The 16,857-nt window shown below is 42.8% G+C and overlaps 1 protein-coding gene across 5 annotated transcripts in view; it reads left to right on the plus strand.

Moving 5' to 3' along the window:
- The window catches only part of EBF1 (EBF transcription factor 1), a 512,049-nt gene that overhangs the window by 481,639 nt on the left and 13,553 nt on the right, over positions 1-16,857 (plus strand). For 4 of the 5 annotated variants that reach the window (XM_053298191.1, XM_053298192.1, XM_053298193.1 and 1 more), the window contains exons 12-16: positions 4,419-4,484; positions 5,919-6,096; positions 8,253-8,432; positions 16,105-16,299; positions 16,605-16,673. In XM_053298191.1, coding sequence (XP_053154166.1) covers positions 4,419-4,484; positions 5,919-6,096; positions 8,253-8,432; positions 16,105-16,299; positions 16,605-16,672 — 687 coding nt within the window. In that variant the 3' untranslated portion in view covers position 16,673. The remainder of the gene's footprint in view (positions 1-4,418; positions 4,485-5,918; positions 6,097-8,252; positions 8,433-16,104; positions 16,300-16,604; positions 16,674-16,857) is intronic. The other variant, XM_053298195.1, reaches the window with a different exon arrangement.

Consider the following 16,857-nt stretch of genomic DNA (forward strand, 5'->3'; position numbering starts at 1 on the left):
AGTACTCTTTGAAGCGCACTGAAATCAGCCTGTGCCTTGTGATGTTTCAATGAACATGCTTTAATGTTACTTTAAAATAGTATATATATTCTCAACACTCTTTACCCTGCAATCCTACTCAGAAGGAAGTCCCATTAAGTTCAATGGGATCTATTCCCACTGAAATGTTTATAGGATTGAAACTTGTGAGCATTTCTAATGTTCTTTAGCCAAGAAGACAAGTTATAAAAGCAAACTATGAGGCTATGCACTTGAGCAGTCCTACCCAGGCTCCTCATGTGCAGTACCAGGATTGAGGCTGCTTCCAGCACTGAATTCCCCACAAGCCAGAGTTTTGTACCCGGGCTTTTACCTGGGTTAGAGGGTGTGAACGCACCCTTTACTCCCAGTACGGAGTTGTGTTATGCTCAGGCTACATGCAGCCCAAGCATACACAGAGTCGGGCACCTAGAGTGCCCAACTCTTGCGGGACTCCCCCAATGTCCTGAACACATTGTGCAATGCATTGTGGGACTCCCAGAAGCTGGGACGATGGGTCCTGGCCCCCAGCAGTCTACGCTGCATGGATCAGCACTGATCATCTGGACGTGCAATGGCGTGCCCATGAAAAGACCACAGATCGTCTGGCGGGAAGGTAGATGGAACCCTACCTTCCCACCACCACCCTCCCTGCCCCGGTGGGGAGCATGTGAATAGCCTTAATGTCATTTAATTATACTACACCAATATCTGCTTATGGGCATGGGCTTCTGTGTTGAAAAAGGTTTTCTGTGTATCTGTGCCTCTCTCTATGAACTCTTCCAGAGGCACAATATCACTTCGATATTCAAAGACATAGATCTTTTTATATTAGCTATCCTTCTTATAATACCATTTACAAATTTAATCAGTTTATTTTTAATATTCCATATACTTTAAGTGCAATATACAATAAATAACCAGGCTTCATCTTAAACATGCTTTAGCCCTTAAATTGTTAAAACTGCAGTGCCCTTTCAATCTACTTACATAATGTCATAAAATATACATTTCGAGGTAAATGAAGTCAGCTACTTCAATTTAGTCTCTCAAACTGGTAGTAAATGAGAGGTTAACACTATGGTGCCAAACCCATTATTGAGTAAATTTAGCACCTTGGACAGCTCTGTAAAATCTTTATTGCTTTCCTGACCTGCTCGTCATGTTCTGTCTATGTGTTCAGTGGCTCTCAGCTCTGATTGAAAGGCAATATATTAGATCCCGAACACAAACACGCTCGGGGGCTGGTTCACTAGGAGCATAATGACATGGAGGTGAGAACAATTTTCTGGTCACCGCAATTCAAGCACCTTGCAAGGTCTGTTGCAGTGACTTATAGAAGACTTTTAGGTGTTGCTTTGTATTTGAAGTAATGACATTATTAGCTATGGTAACAGAGTGGAATCTGAAAATGTTTTGTGTGTGTGTATGCATTTTACAAATGCTAGGCTGAATATCAAAACTATGATCATCTTTAAAGTAAAAGCTTAAAATTATCTAACAAAGCAGTTCTTGTGTGACATATGCCTTGCCTAACCTAAAATGACACAAACAAAACAAAAAGGAATATTTTATTATGTGGAGGTGTTGTATAAGAAAGCATTAAATGTATAGGCCATTGCATTCTTACAAATGAAAGCAATCCCAAACACTGCCTACCAGCAAATTATAATGGCACTTAATGAATATACTCCAATAATAAGTGATGTGAAAGGCTAGGGTTCTTTATTTTTTTACATTCAATATGCTTTGCTATTAAGTAATTGCTTATTTCTTAAGAATGAGAGTTTATATTTCATAGCAACCACGAGATTCTGTGTGATTGCAGTCCACAAATCATTTCCCCCCGAGGAGATCTGTTCAGGTGAATTAAACTGCTTCAGAGTAAATGGGTTATGAATTGCAACCTCGATGATGACACAGACTTGAAGCAAAGGGATTTTTTTAGTTCAGAGTTGGTACTGAAACTATTTCGATCCTAACGTTCCTGACTTTGATTTCACTGATGATGGTTTTACATTTTGAAAACTGTACTGCCTGGGCAAGGTGTTTTAGTTTACTGTGGACTGGAAAAGTCAAATCTGACAAGCAGCTCTTCTCTTCTGCTCTAGAATTTTAATCTTTTACAAGGCAGACAGGACTACTGACATTCTAAGTGCCTTGGCTAAAACAGCATGGCCTGATTCCATATGGGTATCGTGTGCATTCAGTCCATACCCTTTTAAATTATTCAGTGCCTTGGTCAAGCAGCACAGAAAGGACAAAGGCTGCAGCTAGCGATCTCTTCAGACATAGTTTCAAATGTATTGATTCAGAATCCATCAATTATATAATGCACCTGGCTACATGTGTGGAAAATAACTGAAATGTGCATTCTGAAGGGAATTCACCTCTGTGATTTTAAGGAATGATAAATGTTTACGAGGAGGTTAAAAAAATCACCCCTCCATCTCATTTTTAAATTTTAGGACATCATGTATGTCATAAGTACCTACTGCAGTATGACAACTATTTCATCGTATATTGTAGAGAATTTTAAATTGAAAAAATGCTAATATGCATCTAAAAGCTTGTCATCTGACGAGTTGTTCGAGGATTTTGAAGAGGTTATGGTGACAGCAAAATGAATGCAATTATATCTCTATTTTCTGATCAGAGACTATAGTATATGAAAATTGAGCATTACTGCTTCTTTTGGTTAGAAAATCTAGGTAGAGTATAAAAACATTATCAGTTAAACTTTCCAACTTTGTTCAAAAGTCAGTAGATAAATGTTGCATCTATTTTTGTAAGGCACCTGCAAAAATATATTGGGATTCAGCGTATCCTTGTGTGGTTCTTTTATGCTGCAAACATTAAAATACAAAATGGAGCACAGTATTAAGTAGATATCAGTTTAAACTGTTTCCATTCAAGAGCAGGGAAAAAGAAAGGAGTTCTAAATACAACAAAGTTAGAGAAGAGAGCAGGGATAAACATATGCATAGACAGGGACATAGAAAGCTGCCATCTACTGAGTCAGATGACTGGTCCATCTAGCTCAGTATCATTGGCTCTGACGGGCAGTGGCTGTCCAGGGTGTCAGGCAGGAATTTTTCTCAGCTCTTCCTTGAGATATGTGGGATTGAATCTAGGGCCTTCTGTATGCTAAGCAGCTGCTCTACCTAGGGTCGTAGCAAAGGAAGAGGGGGCCCATGTTCGCCCCCTCTCTGGCAGTCCCTTGGAGTGTGGGAAATAATGAAGAAAATAGTGAGGAGTGGAGCTGGGGACCCTCTGTAGCTGAGGGGCCTGGGTTCTTTGAACCCATTCATTCAATTATAGCTACACCCCTGGCTCTACCACTGAGCAAGCAAGGAAATTCAGACACAACTCCTTGTTTGTTCTAAATGGTGCTTCTATGTAGGGGATTCTTATAAAAGTCTCTTTACTGTACTGACATTTGTCCAAGCTCCTTATTTTAACCAGTGGCTGAGATCTTTAATAAATACTCACTTGTACTACTTAGGAGTTACTCTAAACATAGGAACATAGGAAGCTGCCATATACTGAGTCAGACCATTGGTCTTTCTAGCTCAGTATTGTCTTCACAGACTGGCAGCAGCTTCTCTAAGGTTGCAGGCAGGAATCTCTTTCAGCCCTATCTCGGAGAAGCCAGAGAGGGAACCTGAAACCTTCTGCTCTTCCCAGAGTGGCTCCATCCCCTGAGGGGAATACCTTACAGTGCTCACACATTAAGTCTCCCATTCATATGCAACCAGGGTGGACCCTGCTTAGCAAAGGGGACAATTCATACTTGCTACCACAAGACCTGCTCTACTCTCCTAAAGGACTCTCCTAATATGGCTTCCTCTAGGGAATTTAGTAAGGCTGTCAGCCAGTCTACATACCTAGTTATGGCACTCACCTGTGACAAAGGAAGATGAGCCAAAGAAGTAGGATATTACATTGTTATCAGATCTGCTGCACTGAAGAGATAGCCTAACAATGTAGTTTATCTGATAAGGTCACTCTTTCTATTATATGAATTAAGAACCGAACACACTGGAGAGATTCATAACATGCTCTGAATGACATTGATTGTAGTAATCTAGTAAATGATTATGGGCTTATTCTGCAATAAACCCAGGAGTAGCTTACAGTGCAGACAGTAGACAACTGAGTGACAGATTTTTATTTTGCAGCACAAACAAGTTTCACCTTTTGACTTTATTAAGCTTGTGTGTGAACTGGATGAACTCATGATTTAAGAGTATTCTGAGTTCACCAAGAACTGATACTTTTAATACTCTTGTGCCCAGCAAATAAAATTGAGAATGCAATGTATGAGGATGCAACAAAATGATTTCTATATAAAATTTACTGAACTCATAGGGAGCACATCTCTTTCCCCCTCCTGACAGGAAGTAATACTCAAAAGGGCAGCTGATTTGGTGGAAGCACTCTATGGTATGCCACATAACAACCAGGTAAGTGTATTCTTCATTAAATGGCACTAATATAAAGTCTGGCCTTGCTAACATCTAAGCTACTAGTCTAGCCTACTCAGTATAATACTGTATTATACTGATATGATATAGCATTTGAGAGAAAGGCAAATACACGAGAAGGCCATTATGGTTAACATCCAGACAAGCATTGCATAGGTGCAGCTGTGCCTGACATCCAGACTAACACTGTGCCATCACATGAGGGGGGAATGGAAATTTTTGGCAATCTGTTCCCTCGGAGGCCCATTGTGACTCCTGAAAATATGTCCCTGAGGGCTGCATGACCCCCAGAGACATATTTTTGGGAGACACAGTGAGTTTCAGAGGGAAGGGGATAAAAATCATCCTGCTCTCCTTGCGTGATAGCACAGTGCTAGTCTGGATATCAGCCAATGTTGGGAACACAAATAAGTCTTTTATATTTTTATATGTATTTATATTCTTAAAATTGAATTTATTTATATATTTATTCTTCACAAGTATTATATGGTTAGTTCCTTCAATATTTAGCATTAAACTATATGTAAAATAAAATAAATGAGACATTTGGGTACTCTTTGTAGTACTTTGTATGCTATTTAGTTTTGGAATAAAAAAAATAGTTCTTATTGGATGAGATCCCAGTTTCACTGGAATCTATGGATAACGTCCTTGATTTTAACCATTAGTAAACTGAAGATAGATGCTTAAGTATTGCCTTTTCCTTTCTAATTCTACTTCTCTGGAACTTCCAAATATATCTATACTAATATGCTATTATGCAGTATGAAGGAGTGGCCTGCCCTGCTTTGTGCAGACAGCTAAAAATAAGGGTTTATGATTAGAAACGGAGAGAAAGAGAGAAAGGAAGTCCAAAATAAATATATGAAGTCAGCTTGTTACTTAACTGTTTAAAGGTGATTCTACACTTTCATTGCAAAGCCCATGGCTGCTTCTCACCTCACCTTTTCCTACATGAAGATTCATACTTGTGTATAAAATAGTGTTTATGTTTTTGTCATCATCTGTGTCAGGGTGGCAATACATTCATATGGCTCGTTCAGACATGAACATTTAAAAAAAATTATATGCACTTATATCCCAGCTTTCCTGACATATATAATCCCATATTAAACGTATTGTAGAAAAACAAGTCTGATGTTGAGTTAGATCATAATAACGTTTCAAAAGATCATTCAAGACCAATGGACTGGCTGGACCACAGATCAGCTTTTACTTCCTTTAATAATTTGAGTGGATCAGAGCATATCATTCACTTGTCCAGCATTCAAATCAGGCCAGTCTGATTCCATTGTTATGAGGGAGGTATTATGAGGGAGGTAGTGAATGACCACTTACATTGGTATGTCTCATTAACTAGTGAGCAAATTGCCTCTTAATTACTTTATTTCATCTCTCAACTCCTTTCCCCAGGAAATAATCCTGAAAAGAGCAGCCGATATTGCAGAAGCACTCTACAGCGTCCCTCGCAATCATAATCAACTCCCAGCACTTGGCAACACATCCGTTCATGCAGGAATGATGGGTGTTAATTCCTTTAGTGGTCAGCTAGCAGTCAATGTCTCAGAAGCCTCACAGGCCACCAATCAGGGTAAGAAGAAGATGAAGAACATTTTTCTCTACAGGCAAATGGTAGCAGATCCTTCCTTCCTTCCTTCCTTCCTTCCTTCCTTCCTTCCTTCCTTCCTTCCTAACATGGAGAGTAACCAAATAACTCTGAGCTTAATAGACTGCACATCCTCTATAATAAAGAGCTAAAGTGGCCGCCCGTATCCCTGCCCATGTCTTTCTCGGCCGTTCTGAGCATGCGCGGAGCGCATGCTCAGAACATCCGAGAAAGATACGGCCGCAGGGACACGGGCAGCCATGTTGTCTTCGAGGGAGAGCAAGCAACCGGGGAGAACTCTTGGCGGCGCCAGCGGTGGAACTCTCCGCCTGCCCGTCCACAGCGACGAGCAAGCGGCAAAGCGGGAACCAGGGAGAACACTGGGCGGCGGCGGCAGCGGAACTCTCCGCCCGGCCGCCCACAGCGACGAGCAAGCAGCAAAGTGGGAACCGGGGAGAACTCTGGGCAGCGGCGGCAGCGGAACTCTCCGCCCGGCCGCCCACTGCGACGGCCGCACTCTCGGCCCGGCCACTGAGCCGCCCGCGGCGCCGGCGGCACTCTCGGCCCAGCCGCCCAGCCGCCCGCGGTGAAGAGCAAGTGAAGCCAGAGGAAGCAGAAATAGGCGGCACCAAAAGACTACTAGCTAACATGGGCCAGGGACTGAGGGAGGAAGGCAAAGATAGATAGATAGAGAGAGAGAGAGCGGGGGGGAGGAGTGAGGGAGGGAGACATAACAATAGAAAGATAGAAAGAAGAAAAGAAGGAAGGAGAGAAAAGAGAGACAAGGGAAGGAAAAGCACAAAAGAAACAAGGAGGGAGGGAGGGAAAGTAGGAAAGAGAGAAGTAAGGAAGGAAGGAAGAAGGCAGAAAAAGGAGAAAGAAATGAGGGAGAAGGACAAAAAAAAGACAGAATGGAGGGAGGAGCAGCCAGCCCCAAAGAGTGAGCCCGTTAAAGAAAGAAAAGAGGAAACGAGCAAGAAAACAGAAAGATGGGAGTGAGAAGAGGTGGAAGAAAGGAAGGAAAGGAGAGAGAGGAAGAGGGAGAGAGAAGAAAGGAAGGAAAGGAAACAGAGGAAGAGAGAGAGAAAAGGAAGGAGTGAAAGAGAGAGAGAGAGAGAGAGAGAGAGAGAAAAGGAAAGGAGGGCGAAAGAGAGAGGGAGAAGGAATAAAGGAAACAAAACAAAAAAAGGAACTGGCGCCCGTTATTTTAACGGGCTTAAAAATACTAGTGATTAATAAAAGTCCATCTTGCAATTTTTTTGCATACTTATTTTCATTAGAGAAGTGCACATTGCAACCTTATCTGTTTGAATGGTTCAGGGAACCATTCAGGCATAATCAGACTAGGGTTTCCTGCAAAACCCTCCCCATTGCTGTGATCCCTGGCAGGGAGTGAGTTTCCAAGCATAGCGTCAGGTGTTGCACACACGGGGGCGGGGCCAAGAGCTGAAAGCGCCCGGTGCGCCACTTGGAAACTCACTCCCCACCTAGGATTGCAGTAGTGGGGAGGGCTATGCCTTATCTCCCTGCAGGGTATGAAGGAAAGACCTCCCTGCCACTGCGATCCCAGGTGGGACAAGGTGCCGATACTTAGTACCTGGGTATACCATCACAAAAAAGCACTGTGTGTTAAAATGCTCCATGTTTCTATTAGCTAGTGAAATTGGGTCTCAAAGAGTGTCAGTATTATTTCCTCAGATTTGAGACTTTAGATCTGGTTTAATATCTGAGCAAATCTCTGTTTTAACAAGCAGGGACGGTACACTATTCTTTAAAGGTCCATTATTTGGTACTATGAAGTAGTCACAAATGGTTAACTGGTTGTTGAATGCATGGCTAAGAAACTTTTATAGAATGTTAGGATAGAATGCAGCAGGCCAGTAGGTTGTATTATTAACATATTTGCAACATATTCTGTCCTCTATGACCCATAACACTCATACTTATTTAAAAGCTCTTGACACTTTATAAACTGTTTGTAAATGGAATTTTATGGACCATTCCCTCATTCTTCCCTCAGATAAGCATTTTTACTGAAGCCTTGCTTAGTTTTAGAATAGCAGAGTTGGGGATGTTTTGAAATTGGGTGGAGCTTTCTCATGGAAAAACAGCTGTTATGCCTGGTTTACTTTCTGCAACAGGTTTTACTCGTAACTCAAGCAGTGTGTCGCCTCATGGTTATGTGCCAAGCACTACCCCACAGCAGACAAACTACAACTCAGTCACGACAAGCATGAATGGCTACGGAAATGCTGGAATGTCCAATTTAGGTGGATCTCCAACCTTCTTAAATGGATCTGCTGCCAATTCTCCTTATGCCAGTATGTATCCAGCATGTTGCATGTTTTAGTTTAATGGGGTGGGTTTTTGTCATAACCCTAACACACAGGCCTTCAAGCCTATTGAATGCAATGCATCACTATTGCTATCCACATTTATTCATTTATTTATTACATTTTTAAACTGCCTAACACCTTGATCTCAAGGCAGTGTACACAACCCAAAACAATAAATAAAACTCAATTAAAACAAAATAATTTTAAAAGCATAAAATATATAAAAAAACAGTTTTAACAAAAAACATTTTTAAATAGTTTTAGCAAAAGACCTGAGAAAATGGGTGTGTCTTAAGTGATTTTGTAAAGGCAGGCAGAGATGGTGAAGCTCTTATACTGACAGGGAGCACATTCCAAAACGCTGGGGCAGCCACAGAGAAGGCCTGGTCCCACTTCCACACCAAACGAGCTGGTGGCATCCATAACGGAACCTCCCCATGTGATCTCAGTGAGCTGTAGGGTTCATGTCAAAGAAGGCTCTCTCTTAAATACCCTGGACCTAAGCTTTTAATGGCTTTATAAGTAATAACCAGCATTGTGTATTTTGCTTGGAAACATATTGGCAGCCAGTACAATTCTTTTAAAATTGGTGCTATATGATCTCTTTGGGAAACCCCAGAAACCAATCTGGCTGCTGCATTCTGCACCAATTGCAGTTTCCGAACTACACACAAAGGCAGCCTCATACACAGCACATTGCAGAGTCTAGCCTGGAAGTTGCCAGCCAGTCCAAACTCCCTCAGGCAACTCTGCAGGATACTATGGTTGATGGTATTGAAAGCTGCCAAGATATCCAAGAGGACCAACAGAGTCACACTCCCTCTGTCAATGCCTAATTGGAGATCATCCATCAGGCTGGCCAAGGCAGTCTCCACCCCATAGCTTGCCCGAAAGCTGGTCTGAAACAGGTCTAGATAATCAGTTTGATATTGAACATTGTTGATGATTATTTATTTATTTATTATTATTCACTAGTATACGCGGTTTTATTGGTAACATATGTATGCAGTAAACTCAAATTATTTTGTCTGTTTATTTCCTGGTATAATTTTCTACATTCTGGATATACTTGTACTATCCAGAACCCATACATTGTTTTAGGCTTCTTATGTATGTATGTATGTATGTATGTATGTATGTATGTATGTATGTATAGCTCAAAAGCTCAGCGTTGCTTCTATGAGACTTCCAAAGCTCTCCCATTAAGAAACAGACTTGTCTATGCCTGCTTAGCTTTAGCAGTGTTGCAGCATCAGATAGGGATGTGCATTCACACTCAAACTGGGCTGGACCTGGTTTGGTCTGAGGTTGAACCAAAACTCTTGGGTTTTGACCCAGTTTGAGGGTGGTGGGGGTGTTAAAATAGTCTAAAATAAGGAATGATTTACCTCCGTCTGCGACCGTGGCGGCCTTGGGGGGTGCTGCAGCAGCCTTGGGGGGGGGCTCCCCTTCCCCCGCCGATATCCCCCCAAGTCTCCCAAGGCTGTTTTGTACCTCTGTGTGCATATGGTGGCCATTTGGGGGGCCAGCGCACATGTGCAAGGGCCATTTGCGTGACCACACATGGCCTGCGACGGTAAGTCATTCCTTATTTTAGACTATTTTAACAACCACCACCACCTTCAAACAGGGCCTGAACTGGCTCAGATTCAAGCCAAGCCGGGCCCTCCATTTGAGGTAGCAAAACCAAACATGCCTGGTCCAGTTTGAATCAGGTTCGGATTTGAACCGAACCAGGCAAACCGGTTTTGTGCACATGCTTAGCATCAGATGCCCCATTCCAGGAATGGTGGCCCATGTTTAGATCCTCTTTAGGACTAGTAATTCCCCTTGATGACTTGGGCCCATGTGGTGGTGACACCAACCAAACAGACAATGGCTTACATGTCCTGCAGTGTAATGTGGGGCATATAATCATCTGTCCCACTGTAGTGCTCTAATACACGTGGTTGATGGTGCATTGCAAGAGGGCAGTACAAGAACTACTGACCTCTTGAGTGATCGCACTTTGTGTACTGCTTCCATTGGGAATAGTGGAAGTAGCATATTATGTACAATTGCACACGAAATCAGTGTGATGCCCTCTTGCTCAGCACTGTTGTTTTCAGCTTGGATAATGTCAACAACATTTTGGAAGATTGAGAGGCTTAATCTAGGCCTCTTATCCCATGAACAGTCAACTCGAGAAGACCATGCTAACTAACTGTTTCAGAGAATACCTGAATACCCTATGCAATATCATGTAGGCAAACTGCTTCTGCACATAAGATTCTCTGGAATAGGGCTGGGGTCATGTTTTCTGAAGCATCTTGATAATTGGGATTCAGTTCCTGTGCTCCCTCTTACAGTAGATGCCAGGGGCAGTCCAAGGTATTTGGGTGCCTGAGGGAAGGTGAAAATGTCACCTTGCCTCACCTGCTGCCTCTTAAGCTTGTTTGAAGGTGGGAGGGGTGGAGGAGAGGAAGGAGTTGCTTGCTGGAAGTCTCTTCTCACCATCCTGGCCACCTTTCTCAAGTGCGGGGCCGGGGGCAATGAGAAGAAGCTGCCAGCAAGCACCCTGTTCTCCTTAACAAAGTCTAGCAGTGTTTAGAAGCAGAGCTCTGTCAAAGGGGAGGCTCTCAGCAGTCTCCCTGAGCCTCTGCAAAGGCTTTGCAAAGGTCAGATTGGGTGCTCCCAATAGGACTTGCAAGGGCTCTGCACAAGGAGGGAAGGTTTCCAGCAGCTCCCTTCCTTGTGTGAAGCCTTTGCAAACATGTTGGAAAGGTCGGACCAGGAGCTCCCGATTTGACCCTTACAAAGTCTCTGAGTGAGGAGGGGAGGTTTCTAGTAGTTCCCCCACCCCAGCAAGGCTTGGCAAGGGTGGGACTGGGAACTCTCAGTCTGATCCTTGCAAACCGTTGCAAAAAATAATAATAAATGAGCCCCCTTCCTGGTGTGTGTGTGTGTGTGTGAGCCACAGATCCTGTACCACCTTCTGGCTGCATTCTGCCCTCTGCCTCTTCAAAAAGCTGGAGTGGCCAGAAGTTTGTTTCATCATGTTCTGCCCCTTCAACGTCCTCACCCTCTGCCTTTTGAACAGGCAGAGGGCCTGAAGCAGCCAGAGAGAGAAGGAGCAAAGAGTGGCAGTGATGGCTGGTGCACTGCAGAAATATTTGCTATAGCATGCTTGCATGCTTGCGGTTGCACGAGACCAGTCTGGAAAGCAAGCTCCAAACTTAGTACAAGTAGCGTGTAACAAGCTTTGTGTTACAAAAGCACTGGATCCCCCTTAGCCCCATGCCACTTAGTGCAAGTAACAGCTTTGTGTCAGCACAATGTCCGTCCACAGTGACTTCATTAGTCTACCAATATCTTTGTTACGGTCTTGACCAGCATAAGGCAAATATAAAAACTGACATAAAAAGCAGAACTTTAAAAGTATAGTTTAAAAACAGTCAATGCCTATGCGGGCTATGAAGACAGTGTCTATAGAATCAGAAGAAGATAATACTAAAATCATATTGCTATCAAACTAAGAACTATAAAAAACATAGAATCTAAGAGATTAACAGCTATATTGTTAAAAACAGACTATATCTGTGAAGAGACAGTTTGAAGGTGATAACATGCTGCTGCACTGAACTTGCCGCACTGAATTATGTGTTAAGAAGGGGTTGTTGCAGTCAGAAAGTAGTAATGATACGTAGAACTGGCCTGTATGGCCTGGCAACCTTGTAAGTAGTGGGAAGATGAGAGTACTGCAGATGTCTCGATAAAATATTTATTTATTTATTTATTTATTTAACACATTTCTATACCGCCCTAACCCAAGGTCTCAGGGTGGTGAAATAGGCAGTGAAAGAGGACATGCCTGGTGTCACAGGGGCACAAGCATTCCAGGAAAGGGATCTTCCTATATCTTCCAGCTAGCATAGTTGAAGCGAGGGCACTGCAGCAAGCCAGGGTGAAAGCTCTTCTGTGGTTAGGGATCTCCATCTCTGTACCATATGCAGTGGGTGTCACCACATGCCTTAGGTTTTCAGTGATGGGGAGGTTTGGGGCCCTGCCTGCCAGTTTGGCTCTCTGTGTCTACTATGTGCTGTTTAAAAAAATGTCCTGGCCTGCTCGTATCCCAGGGAAAGTAGTTGGAACAGGGAGAGCCCAAGTGATGATACAGTACTTTTGCCAGCAGAATTTGTTTCTATGTGGATGGTGTCCATCCTCCAGTGTTAGTGGAGCTAGGCTCTTTGGGTAGAAGGATAGTTTTTGCCAGAAATTGGGTATAGACAGCCATACCCTGGCCTCCACTTTCACCAGGCCTGCCTCTAGTTGTACACTGGCACGGGAGACACAGCAGAGTACTTGGAATACTACTCTTAGGAATTTGGACTGGACAAGCTTCATTAGTCAGGATGTCAGCTTTATACTTTAAATGGATCTCAAACTTAATTTTTTCTTACCTTAATTTTTTCTTTAAAAAATAGTTTTACGTGATTGACATGTCACAGCTCCAGAATCCTCCACCAGAAATAGCTTCTTCATTCTGATAGCAGTATGACAATTGATGATAATAAAAACTCTCTAAAGTATTAAACTGAATCAAAGGGATAGAATTTTTTTAGTTTGAAATGTTAATCTAACATGATTTGTTATTCTGGTTCATTAAAAATACTTCAAGAAGGCATTGTTTCACAATAATACAACATAGAGAAAGTAACCTTTTGAATCTTGCCACTTTTTAAGTGATGCCTGTTGTTGTTTTATTATTAACAACCTTAGGAGGATTTTCCTGGTGAATTCTGCTGCCCCATTAATGGCAAATATGTTCAATTGGAAAATGTTTCAATCATGACCCAAGAATTAGAAAGGTGGCATTCTTAATTAAATCAATAAACTAATTGCTGTATAGTAGCAATTCAATTTAGGTGCTTTGATTGCTCTGCCTTAACAAGTGCTTGCAGATACTGACTGACTTTAGACTAAGATTGTATCTGTCAGACTGTGAAACTTTGAACATTTAATTTCCATTAATTGATTTCCTCAGTGTTCACAAATATGGTATCAGATTCTCACACAGAGATTCTAAGAGGGTGATTTTTATCTACAGAAATGCAAATAAAATAATAATCTAAAACCCAGCTGATTTGAATTTTCAATCCCCTGCCATTTAATTATTCATAAACTACTCCTGAACATAAACAGCTTCCAAACAAGATGAAAAATAAAGGAAGGAAGGAAGGAAGGAAGGAAGGAAGGAAGGAAGGAAGGATAATTTGGCCACCTTATGGGTCTTCTCTTTTTTCATAGTCATAGAAGCCAATAATTTTGGAGTAATTTGGCACTATTTTAAGTTAAGGGAGCCATTCTAAACCCAGATGATGAACAAGTCAGCTGAAGACATTAATTGCTTTACAAAGGACACTAGCAGGATTTTCTAAAATTCTATGTCCCTTTCAAAATTAAAGGACTTCTCTCTGAAGTTAATAAAGCTGCTTAGAAATAGAAAAGTATATATACTCTTACATATATGAAAAAGCTGTAGTGCCAGCATCAGAATAACCTGACTGTGGCCTGATACTGTCCATGGGACAAAGCAGGTGCTTCAGACACAGTAGGGTCAGTGTAGAGGGATGTGGTGCACTGCTACTGATTCTGCACTGTTTGTTATGTCTTTTCCAGAAATCTCATGACCAAGAAAGGGGTTTTTTGCTGGCATAACTGACAGGATGAAGAAAAATGCATGTTTTCTTTCTTTCTGTCTTTGAAATGATTAACAAAAATGATAGTTTTAAAAAGTGATTTTAAAAGTGTTTACTCAAAAGTAAGTCCCATGGACTAACATCCAGAATTGGGATGTAGCAGAGCTGCACAACCCTCGGGGACATATCTCTGGAGGAAAAGAGCACTTAGGAGGATGGGGAGAGCAGCAAAAATGCCCCATTGTGGACTGTGACACAATAGCAGTCCGGGGGGGAGCCACCATTGTGCAAACAGGTTCAAAGAACCTGGTCCGCCAATGGAAAAGGCCGTTGAAAGCCTTCATGTGCATGATATCATGCACACGGGGGTGTGGCCTCGAGCTTCAGAGAACCCCGAGTGAGCTCTCCCCCACCCACGCCCAGGCTCTGGAGAGCCCCAAGCAAGCTCTCCACCGGTCATTTCAGGCAGTGAAGGAGAGAAAGAAATAAATGCTACCAGGCAGCAAGTGCTGCCTGAAATGACTGGGGCAGAGCTCACTTGGAGCTCCCAGAGCCCAGGTCACGCCCCCTTTGGCCCGAGTGAGCTCTCCTCCAGTCATTTCAGGCAGCACTTGCTGCCCGACAGCATTTATTTCTTTTTCTCTCCCTCACTGGAGGGAGAGAAAAGGAAATAAAGTCTGTCAGACAACAAATGCTGCCTGAAATGACCCAGGGAGAGCTTGCTCATGGTTCTCCGGAGCCCGAGCCATGCCGTCATGCATGGGACTAGAGGAGCCACCAGGCGTGACCAGACACAGGCCACCATTCGTCTGGCTCTACGCCTGTAGCAGTCATACTTATCACAAAAGCAGTGGTAATGAGGTCTTCTTGGGTCCCATCTGATGTTCCTTTGACAGAACAGTAGCCACTGCAGAGCTTTTCTTCTGTGCCTCAAAAGTAATATCAGAATCCTTATGTAATAAGCAACTAGGAAGCTGCCTTATACTGAGTCAGACCATTCGTCCATCTAGATCAGTATTGTCTACCCAGACTGGGAGCAGCTTCTTCAAGGTTACAGGCAGGAGTCTTTCCCAGCCCTGTGTGGAGATGCCCGGGAGGAACCTTGGAACTTTGTGCATGCAAGCATGTAGATGCTCTTCCTAGAGCGGCTCCATCCCCTAAGGGGAATATCTTGCAGTGCTCACACATAGTCTCCTATTCAAATGCAAACCAGGGTGGATCCTGCTTAGCAAAGGGGACAATTCACGCTTGCTACCACGTGTGAGGGGTCCACCATGTGACTTCTTTCCACAGCAGCATAATTCCTCCCAGAAATTGGGGCCATGCTTATATAGGAAGGATCCATATTTGGGACTCCTCCCACATGATCCAGTGCTTCGGACATTACCTTTGCAGTGAGGGGAGGAACATATCTGAGCAACTCCAAACTGTGAAGGTAATGTCAGTCTTCAGATATTTTTACAGTGGTCCCTCTACTTACGAAATTAATCCGTTCCGAATGCACATTTGTAAGTCGAAAAATTCGTAAGTCGAAAAGCGGTTTCCCATAGGAATGCATTGGGAACGGATTAATGCGTTCCGGAGCCTAGAAAAAAGACCCAGACCCCCAGTAAGGCTTGCAAACTGCACAGGAACATTTCTTTTCAAGAATAAACAGGCAGTAAACAGGCAGGCAAGTCAAGGAAACCGCATGTAAAATTTGTAAGTCGAGGAAACCCCATCTAAAAATTTGTAAGTCGAGGAAACCCCATCTAAAAATTTGTAAGTCGAAAAAACCGCATCTAAAACCGGATCTAAAACTGCCGTTTGTAACTCGAAAAATACTTATGTCGAGTAGTTTGTAAGTCGAGGGACCACTGTATAATGAAATATTTACCTCTCAGGGCACCACCTAAGCATGCCTTGAATGAAGATGCATTGGACATTTCTGCTTGAAGTCTTGATAAGCATGCTTAATTTCTGTTCTTGTTTCACTCTAGTTGTGCCATCCAGCCCAACAATGGCCTCCTCTACTAGCCTCCCTTCTAATTGTAGCAGCTCCTCTGGGATCTTCTCCTTCTCACCAGCCAACATGGTCTCAGCGGTGAAACAGAAGAGTGCTTTTGCCCCTGTTGTTAGACCGCAGACTTCTCCTCCCCCAACCTGTACCAGCACCAATGGGAATAGCCTGCAAGGTAGGCCCATCCTGGCATGCTCCTATTTGATAGCATCTTGTCTTGCTGTGTCTTGTCACTAGGAAGTAAAAGCTTGATGGTCTACAATGTAGAATAAGATCTATTGTTTCCTTATGTGTCTAATAGCCAACTTCATTGCCTTGCTTGGCAAAACATACCTGCTCTTATTGCCCTATTGAACTGAGATGCTGTGTCTGTAAAAGCATGGTGTGAGTGTTTGCTTAAAATTGAGTGATATTGCAGCTTACTAATACCAGCCTTTCTCTTTCTTTCCTTTCTTATTCCTTGTTGTTGTCTTTTATCAGACCAGTCTTTTGTGGACTCTAGCAAGTACTCCACTGCAGGGTCTCTCCAGGGTCTGGCCTTCTCCTGAAGTACGTCAGTCAATCTTCCCTTCCTTTTTTGTTCTTTTTCCTTTGTCATGTCCACTTGTGCAAATCTTTTAGTAATAGCAGCAACGTCTATGCAGGTCATTACAGAAAACAGACCGCAGCAAAGCTTGGTTTGCAGATGATAGCAAATTACTAAATATATATGGCACACTGTGCACTTCTTCAA

The sequence above is a fragment of the Hemicordylus capensis genome, chromosome 2 (assembly GCF_027244095.1).
Source record: "Hemicordylus capensis ecotype Gifberg chromosome 2, rHemCap1.1.pri, whole genome shotgun sequence".
In the NCBI taxonomy this organism is placed as follows: Eukaryota; Metazoa; Chordata; class Lepidosauria; order Squamata; family Cordylidae; genus Hemicordylus; species Hemicordylus capensis.